A 9,301-nucleotide genomic window follows, 5' to 3' on the forward strand; every position below is an offset into this window, starting at 1 on the left:
TATCCAAGATAAATGGTATTTGCCTCTTGTGTTATAATGAAGGAAGAGGAGAATTCCTATGGGCAGAGGAGCCTGGCGGGCTACAGTCCATGGGGTTGCAAAAAATCAGACACGTTATAATGAAGATCAAGATTTGAATTAATATTTTATGCTTTAACAGCCTTCAAGGGCAATTTTGGAACAACATCAACTCTCTCTCTTTAGGGAAAGAACACAAATAACTTTGGCATCAAGGGAACATAAAACCATTAAGTTCTTAATAAATTCTTTTTTTTCTGGCCTAGTTGTATGTTTGGTTTCTTAGCCTAGCTGATCAACGTATAAAACAACCAAGATTTCAAAAACATTTTTAAACTGAGTACTTTACTATCTTAAGAGTGTGGAATCTAAGAAGTAACGATAATTCTCTTTTGGGGAATAATGTGTGTATCTGATCGAATGGTGCACAAGTCGCTTTTCCTATACATCTCTTTTACTTGATGAAAGCTATCAGGTAACCTGGGCTTCCTTGGGCCATGATTTTCTCATTTATGAAACGAAGTGGGAATACCTAACTTCTCCATCTCCAAGGTTGATACAAGGTGGAAAGGAGTTCTCAGATTTCATGGCATGGCAAACACTTTGGAAAACCAAAAATACTTACACAAAGTGATTTTACTTACTGACATCAGGTCATATTACTATAAATTATTTTACTCTATTAGAGAAAAACTAAGACATTTGTTTTCCTTTGAAGAAATAACACAGCAACCTAGTGGTAAACAAACATCTTTAATGTTCGTTTCTTCTTCCTCATCACCTTCAGTTTTGCCCACACATGTACCCCTTCCCCTGTCCCAATACTGAAGGGGTCAAATCATGACCATAGAGACTGAGAAGAATATTTGAGATACCCAAGACTCCATGGACATCTCTTCCCCTTGTGGTGATTCCTAGTTCTTCTTGGGAGACCATTGGGGTCTCTAGAGGCTTAATTTTTTTTTCCTCCCATCCAGAGGAGGATAGAGGGAGGGACAGAACTTGTGGGAGAGAAGGCAGAGAGAGTTTTTTCTTTCATCATAAAATGTCCTTTGTAAAAAATATGATATACACACACATGTATAAAACATATTCAGCGCAATTGCAATTGTTGTGCCAAACACTGGGAAGTGCCACCTTGGTCGATGTATTTCTGGAGTTTTAAACAGTTGTCCTACGACAGCTGCATTTCAGTAAGACTTGGGCAGGTGGCTCCAGATAAGCCACTTGCCACTCACATTCAGGCTGAGGCTTCTATGTTCACAGTCCGAAAGAAAAGGTGTGTCTTTGTGTCTGGAGTGGGTGTTGCAGGGAGGGAGTGGGTGTTGCAGGGAGGGAGTGGGCAGGAAGGGAGCTGGAGGCTACAGGTGAGGAAGAAAGAACTGGCTTCTTTTGACTTCTCTACCATATAGTCTTCGATGCAAATACAAAGACATTTTCAATGTGAGGATATTGACATCAGCAGTGCTGTGATCCCACTACTTAATGAAATGATTCACACCAGCATAAAAAAAATATTCACACCAAAACGTCTCTTTTTCCTTCTTTCCAAGAAAACCATGATATCTTGTCACCTGAGTGATCTCACCACGGATAGTTCCAGTGATTTGTCCAAAAGTCATTGAGCGTCATTCAGAGTCTCTGGGTCTGCTCTTTTGGCAGAAGGCATTCTTTTTAGATGAAAACTCGGTCGCGTGTGTTTTGGTTCTCCCGATACACGGAGCGGTTTGAAGTCTCTGCCTTCCCCCATGTCCTCATCCATGAAGTGAGAGGCACAGATGCTGAGCCTCCAAGGCTGGTCAGAAGGGAAGGGGCAAGGGGAAGGTCAGCAGATCAGCTCAGGAGGGATGCACCACAGAGGGAGTAACGACGAGCTGCAAACCAAGATCAGAAGCTGTTACAAACCCACTTGATTTCAGCTCTGAATGTCACCAATGGCGCTATGCAGAGACCTACAGGGAAGAAGGTGGGCTGTCTAAAACCAGTACAGATCCTTGCTTTTGTCCTGAGGCTGCAAACCTGAAAACAGAGAGAAAATAAAAGGGAGAGAGAGAGGGAGAAGAGACAGAGAGAGGGAGAGAAGGGGGTGGGGGAGGGAAGGCACAAGGTATTTAAAGAAAGAGAAAGACAAACACCACTGTTTTATTGTGAAAGTCACAGAATTCATCTAAAGGGCATGAATGAAAGTAAAAGCAAAGCAAACAAATGTCACATCTGCACCTGAGGGAACAGAAAGCGGGGCAAGGCTACAAGCCAATTTATTTGCAATTTTTTTTTTTTCCATTTTGCCCTAAAAATAAAGCAAACAAAAAAGTAAACCCTTATTTGAATGTACCTTTCAAATTCAACTCTTTAAGCTAGGGATGTAATATTACCACTAACAACGTATTCTTTAAGTTTTCTGTTTTCAAGAGACCTGTTTCATTTGGCAATTAAGTTGTTATCAGTCATGGGTCATATTTGTATGACTTGTAACTACCACTAGGTGACAAGACCCTCTCCGCCCCTCAAGTTGTAGAGGATTTTTAACTACATTCTTAGCAGGCACTCTAGATCAGCGCTGTCCAATAGAAACAATGGAAGCCAATAATTCTAAATTGTCTGGCAGCCACATTGAAAAAAGTAAAAAGAAACAGGTGAGAATTAATTTAGTAATACATTTTATTTAACCTTATATATTTAGTATGCAATGTTGAAACATGCAATCAATATAAAATATAATGAGATGAATTTTACATTCTTTTTGGGGACAAAGTCCTGAAATCCAGTGTGTATTATACACTTACAGCACACCCCAATTCAGCCTGGCCACGTTTCATGTGCTCAGCCGACACACGTGGCTGCTGGCTACGGTACTGAACAGCACAGAGCTAGAACCTCTCCGACAAATTTTATTCTTAAAAAATCCTCTGCAATATTAACCGGCCACTTTCTCATTTTGTCCACACCGATGACAGAGTCATCTGTCTGCTGAAACACAACCCCGCTATGCGCAGACCTTCGCGCCTCAGGGTCACTGGGGTCTCCAAGCAGAACTAAACGGGCTCCCCGGCTCAGCCCAGTTGGGGGCACAGGGCAGGAGGGGCCCGGGGATGCCACATCCCCTCTCCCGCTTACCTGAGTCGACGCTGAGGCCCAGACCCCCGGGCACGTCCCCCGCGGGGCTCGCGAAGGGTCCCCCGGGCGCGGCCCACGCGGCGCTGGCCGGCTCGCCCTTGGCGGAGAGCTCGCAGGGCGGGCTGCCGGGCGCGGGGGCCGGGGCTGGCGCGAGGCGGGCCGGACGCCCGGAGGCGGCGGGCATCAGCAGCGGCCCGTAGCGCGGGTCGAAGTGCGGCGCGTAGACCTCGTGCACGGCGGTGGGCCGCGGGTAGGCGGCGGCCTGGGCTCCGAGGGCGCCGCCCAGCGCGTACGGATGGTGCGGGTGCGCGTGGTGCGGGTGCGCGTGGTGCCAGGGCTCAGCCGTGCCCTGGTGCAGGTGGCCGTGCAGCGCGGCCGGCGAGTAGGGGTCGGCGGCGGCGGCGGCGGCGAAGGGCAGCTCCGAGTGCGCTGCGGCCAGTGGGCTGCCCAGCGGTGCGGGCACCGGCGTCTGGTAAGCGCTGTTCCAGAACGAGGCGGGGAAGCTGCGCTGGCTCATGGGGTAGGAGCCGTCTTCGGGCGAGCGAGGCGGAGGGAAGGGAAGAGAGAGAGAGGAGCGCGTCACCGTCGGGAGCCGGTCGCCAACCGACCCCGCGCGGCCGCCGGAGAGCTGATCGCTCCGGTTGGGCGAAGGGCGGGAAGGGCGCTTGTCTCGCGGGGCTGCGGCCTGGGAACGCGAGGTCTGGGAGGAGTGCCGCGCCCTCGCAAGTGGCGGAGGTATTCCCGCTGCGGGAACCCCGCTAGTGGCGGGGTGAGGAACCGCGGAGCTTCCTTCCGCAGCCCCAGTTTCGGGGAGCGGGGAGCTTCCCTCGGACTCCGAACCGGGCCCCCTCGGGCCAGAAGCGGCCTCGCCTTCCAGGCCTCTTCTCAAGCTAAGGCTACCTCTTCCCGCTCTTGGTTGGTCGCCTAGCGATCTCACTACCCACTACCCCCTCTCGCATTTCAGCCTCCCTTGCTCCAGAAATCGTGCCCCTCCAAGGCCTCTGATAAGTCCATCGACATATTTCGGAGTCTTGCTATTACTGGCCTCCTTTCTAGAAACTTTCTTTCAAAAAGCTTTTTTTTTTCCCCCTAGAAAGTAAACTTGACATGTTAGAAGTGCAGCTGTATTATTTGCACAGAGGGACACTAACGGACAGGTCTTTTCCGTTTTAATTAACAAACTTTATGCATCAAAGTGTGGGTGCCAGGAATAATATAATTATTATTGTCCTTGTCATTGTTGACCCCTAGTGTCTGGAAGCATTTTAAGCGAGCAGCATTTAGATCAAATTTGTTGCCTTTAGTGAGGAGGAAAGGAAGGAAACGCATTTAATGAAAAGGATCTTGGAGAAGGCATCTGCACTTCATAGTCGATAATTTAAAATGCTTCGAAAATGCATTCTAAGTGAACAGTCTATTAAAAACATTTAGGCAACTGGAGAATAAAAGGAATGTTTTGTTTTGGGATCTTGTCTAGGCAAGGCTTGTACGAATGAACAGATTTAAGAAAAAATGGAAGGTCGATGGTTGTCATTTCCCCCAAAAGGTAATACTTGTTTTCCTTTTTACAATAAAGTACTCATTTCTCATCTTGGTACACATCAAAAACTAAGATTAGTGAGAAACTTTACCAAATAGTTACCTCGGTGGAGATTTCAGAATAGAAGAGAGAGCTCCTTGACTTGTCCAAGAAGCCATTGTCCCAGGGTAGCTAAGGCAGGGCTTTGTGAGAATGGTAAAGTAATAGAGAGGGGATGTGTTTGGGGAAAACCTTTAGAGGTGTTTTGGCTACCCTTAAAGTCTTATTTCTTTTTTACTTTACTTGCTTATTGAAAGACATTCTTTGCTTCAAGATTTCCCAATTAATTGAAATCTGGCAAAAGGCATAAGTAGGTTTTAGGAGACATTCTTCAGCAGGTTTTGCTTGTAATGCATTCTCAGACATTTTTCTTTGGAGATATTTTCAGAAAGAGACTAAGGGCCCTGAAAGCTATTGTACTTGAAGATCCACCCTCCCCACCCCTGACTTGGGAAACCTCATATTTCCATAGCACATTTACATATATTTTCTAGTTGCCTTACTGTCATCTCCAGGGGTAGTTAAGAGGGCAAGTGTTATTCTAATTTTAGAGACCAGTAAATAGAGTGACCTCCAAGAGGTTAAGAGACTTGCCCAAGGTCATATTGCTAGGGAGTGGTGGAATCCAATGCACAAACCAAGGGCTACCAATTCAAGGCTATTGATTTTCCTAGGCCACTGCTCTGCTCTGCCTCCTCAAGAAGAGATCTTATGCCTGCCTGTATCTATTCCTCCTCCGATTTCCTTACCCTCCCCCGATGCCCCATCTCACCTCTTCTCTTAACACCTATAGTTCTTTCAGTTGCCCCTGCAGGTGGACCCCAGGCTATGCGAGCTCTCAATCCCCTTTTGTTGGTGAGGCCCGTACTTACCCCGCCAGGGCCCGGAGCTCCGCGTGGCTTTGCTGCTTGTACAGCTTGGGGAATAGCTGCTAGGCTGGCTCAGGGCCCTGCTGAAGTGCTCGTCTACAACGGAGCTGATGTCTCCCTGGAAATAGGTGAAAAGGACGCAGCGGGAGTTGATGTACTCCGCCTCTGGTGGGCGCTCTTTCTCCGGGCTGCCTTCTTCTTCTTTTATACTAGCCGGAGTTTGGCTGGAGAAGGAGGAGCTGCCACTGCCGCTGCTGTTGCTGGGGCTGGCGTTGCACTCCTGGGCTTCTTGCATTTTGGAATAATAGGCTAGTTTCTGCTCAAAGGAGAAATAATAGAGAAGTCAATTTCAAAAGACATAACAAGTTGGGTTCCGACTGCACTCCCTCATCCGGATCCCTAAGGTAACCAGGAGCAACTGCCTTCTGTGAGTGCCTATGCCGGTCCTCAATAACCTCAATAATGTGGGCCGCAGTCCGCAGGCCTTTCAACCTGCAGCTGAACAAAGGTGGGGTTCCTGAGAGGTGGGGTCCTTCTTGGAGCTTATCTCCCAGAATTGTTGCTAGGCTACAGAGAAAACTGTCTGAAGGTGTCAGGGTGAAGGTCCTGGAAGAAGCCTAAGCAGTTTGACCGCAGAGGCAGGCACAAGGCAGATATATTTTTAAAATCAGGCTCCAAGGGTAAAGGGCACCCAAGTCCAGTTACAGCCTGACTGTTCCTTGCTGAGAATTCAGGGCAGACATACAAGATGCAGGATTAAGCATCTTCGTGATAGAACATGAAGGTAACAAAATCCACTCCACACAACCAGGATGTAAAGGAAGAACTGCTGTGGGGTAAAAACATGGAATAACAACATGATATGGATCATTTTAATAAACGGAAGTTGGTATGTGGTCATCCATGAGCTGGCTATTTTAAAAGTCTCAGCTTATAGAGAGACCTTCTTTTGAGAAAGGAAAAGCCAGTGGGTTATTTCTACCCTCACCATCAGTGTGTATTGAGGAAAAAAGGAATGAAAAGAAGCAGAGGATGATCTTGGCTGTGAGGTTGGGTAAATGATGACTGTCTGATAGTGATTTACAAAACCAAGTGTAGTTGCTGAAACGTTTTCTTAGCAATAAGCAATGGACAGTGCAATGCTAAAGCAGTATGCAGACAGAAGTGTCCTTTGGGAGACCCTGATCATACAAAACTGAACAGAGATCTTGGTGATATAGATTGGTCGAGGGTCAGGGAGGAGAAAGGACCAAACAGATAGAAAACGAACCCACCTTTTTCTCTTTGTAATACTCCCAGCCTGGGAAGAAGCTCATCTTAGACACTGAAGCTAAAAGACTGAAGTTATTTAGCTACATCACCATTTCTACCATATTCCCACTTGGCTTAAAATGAGAGACTCTGGTGATTCCTAAAGTTAACACTGAGACTAAATAAACTCCTAGTTGCAAAGTTTTACAAAGGAGAGGAGGAAGGGAAAAAGCAAAAACCAAAAATGCAAAATCTACCCATTCCATCATTAATTTATCAGGAAATTTTCAAATATATATTTTGCAAGCAAAATTTGGCAAAAAATGGTCTCAGGCACTGGGGTGTATTTCAGTTTTCCCAAAACAGGAGTCCAGGCTCTCACTTTGGAACCCGCTCAGGACTCCCAGCGGAGAAGGCTATGGCACCCCACTCCACTACTCTTCCCTGGAAAATCCCATGGACAGAGGAGCCTGGTAGGCTGCAGTCCATGGGGTCGTGAAGAGTCAGACAGGACTGAGCAACTTCCCTTTCACTTTTCATTTTCATGCATTGGAGAAGGAAATGGCAACCCACTCCAGTGTTCTTGCCTGGAGAATCCCAGGGTCTGGGGAGCCTGGTGGGCTGCTGTCTCTGGGGTCACACACAGTCGGACACGACTGAAGTGACTTAGCAGCAGCAGCAGCAGCAGCAGCAGCAGCAGCAGCAGGACTCCCAAAGGATCCCCCCTCCACCCACTGGAGTGTGTGATCTTATTCTTTTCCTTGACTACTGTCACCAGTTTCAACTACATCAGCTGAGGACTGAAAGAAAAATGTTCAATCAGAAAATTCCCAGAGAATAAAAATTGGAATAATTAAACAAAACGAAGAGTTTGCAGAACCGGGGCCAGTGGTCCTCTCGAAAGTGAATTTGTTGATGGCAGGGCAGCCGGATTCAGCTACTCAGGCTAGCGAAAGGCTAAGTATTAATATTATCTATTAAACTGGCCCCTACCGGGTCAATCGTACCCAGAACGTTGGGTCAATAATATTCCCCAGAACTTTGCAAAGTAAAGATTATAAAGTCAGCGAGTTTCGCGCGGTTCTCTTTATAATGAATTCGCTGGTTCTGAAATTAACTGGCCCGATCGTTTAAGAATTGAAACGGGGATAAAAAAAGGCTTTGATAAGCTTGCATGGATGAGAACGCGAGTCTTTGCATCTCAGAAAGACAGAGGCAGACCCTTGCCTTTGTTTCGTCGTCACTCTCACCTTTGGGACCAAAGTTTGGTTTTCTCTGCGTGAGCTTTGCCGGCATCTCCGCGAGCAGGCACGGGGCTCGAAACAATCTGGAGTCCAACAGACTCCAAAGAAACAACGCGGTCCGCGAGATCCTGGTCTGATTATTCCTAGGAAATCCGGGGCGCGCATTAGCAGGGCTTAGCTGCCTTCCCGAGAGAGCAAACGGGCAAGCTAAAGGGGTTAGCTCAACCTGTTAGGTGGCAGCGCGGGCAGTCCCCGCATCCGAGGCGCCCGCGGCTGGTCGGCCTCCCTTGGACCGGCGCGGAGGTACCGGGAACCTCGGAGCACTGGCAGTACTGGGGCAGTCGGGGCGCGCCACCTGCTACACGGGCCGGACGAGAGGAGACACGTACCTGGTGGTAGGGGGTGTAGGCGGCTGCGAAGTAAGGCTGGGGAGGACCATAGACTTGGTACATAACATCCAGACAGCTCATGGCTTCCCGCAGCGGAGACTTTTAAGTGTTTTATCGTCAACTCTCCTCGGACGGCTGAGGGCAGGGATGCTGCCTGGGCGCCACTTGGACCCGAGCTCCCGAGTCATCCGCGGCGGAGAGAGAGGCAGCGCGCTCCGCGGCTCGGGATCCCGCTCGCACGCTGCCTTCCCACCCCTGCAGTTCCAGCCGCCACCGCGCTCCGAGCTGGAAGCGCCCGGGCTCCTGCTAGTGGGCATTTAAACCCCACGCGGGGCCGGCGTGCTGACGCCACTCCTGGGCCGCAGAGGCGGGGGGGGGGGGCGTCGGGGGCGGGGACCGGGGGGCCAATGGACTGAGAGGGACTAGGGACCGAGGGGCTGCCGGTGCGTTTTCCCGGGACACCCTATGCCCAGCGGTGAGGCGACCTGCGCAGCCCGGAACTTGAGCGCTGAGGCTTCGCACCGTGAGGAGTAGGGATTTTCCAGGCTAACGCCGGAGGGGCAGGAGGACGGGGAGGAGAGGGGGGAACTGGGGATCTTAGGTTTGGAGAGAGGAAGTTGTGGCATGGTGGGGAAAAGTCTTTGGGGAGAGCCCCGACCTCACAGTGGAGAATTGAGCGTGTGCGTCCGGGGTGACGAGGTGAGAGAGAGTCTCTGCGCTCGGCTCCTGGGGGGAGGAACGGCGCCATCCCCAGGAATCCCCTAGGAGATCCGGATCTTCGCAGATAGGATGTCAGAGTCCGGGAACTCCTCTCCGCGTAGAGGAGCTCCCTCG

The 9,301-nt window shown here is 49.3% G+C and overlaps 1 protein-coding gene across 2 annotated transcripts; it reads right to left on the minus strand.

The window, feature by feature from the left end:
• Window positions 1-201: 201 nt before the first annotated feature.
• VGLL2 (vestigial like family member 2) lies at window positions 202-8,744 on the minus strand. Of its 2 annotated transcripts, XM_052645633.1 has the most exons (4): window positions 8,468-8,744; window positions 5,587-5,899; window positions 3,136-3,666; window positions 202-1,892 (listed from the first exon to the last, which is right to left on the minus strand). In XM_052645633.1, exons 1-4 carry the CDS (start codon window positions 8,546-8,548, stop codon window positions 1,852-1,854), a joined length of 966 nt encoding a protein of 321 aa, XP_052501593.1. In that variant the 5' UTR covers window positions 8,549-8,744; the 3' UTR covers window positions 202-1,851. The 2 variants fall into 2 exon arrangements, with proteins under 2 accessions (XP_052501593.1, XP_052501592.1); XM_052645632.1 differs by lacking the exon at window positions 202-1,892 and having other exon boundaries at window positions 2,073-3,666.
• Between the last annotated feature and the right edge of the window lie 557 nt (window positions 8,745-9,301).

Source organism: Budorcas taxicolor, chromosome 9 (assembly GCF_023091745.1).
Source record: "Budorcas taxicolor isolate Tak-1 chromosome 9, Takin1.1, whole genome shotgun sequence".
Lineage (NCBI taxonomy): Eukaryota > Metazoa > Chordata > Mammalia > Artiodactyla > Bovidae > Budorcas > Budorcas taxicolor.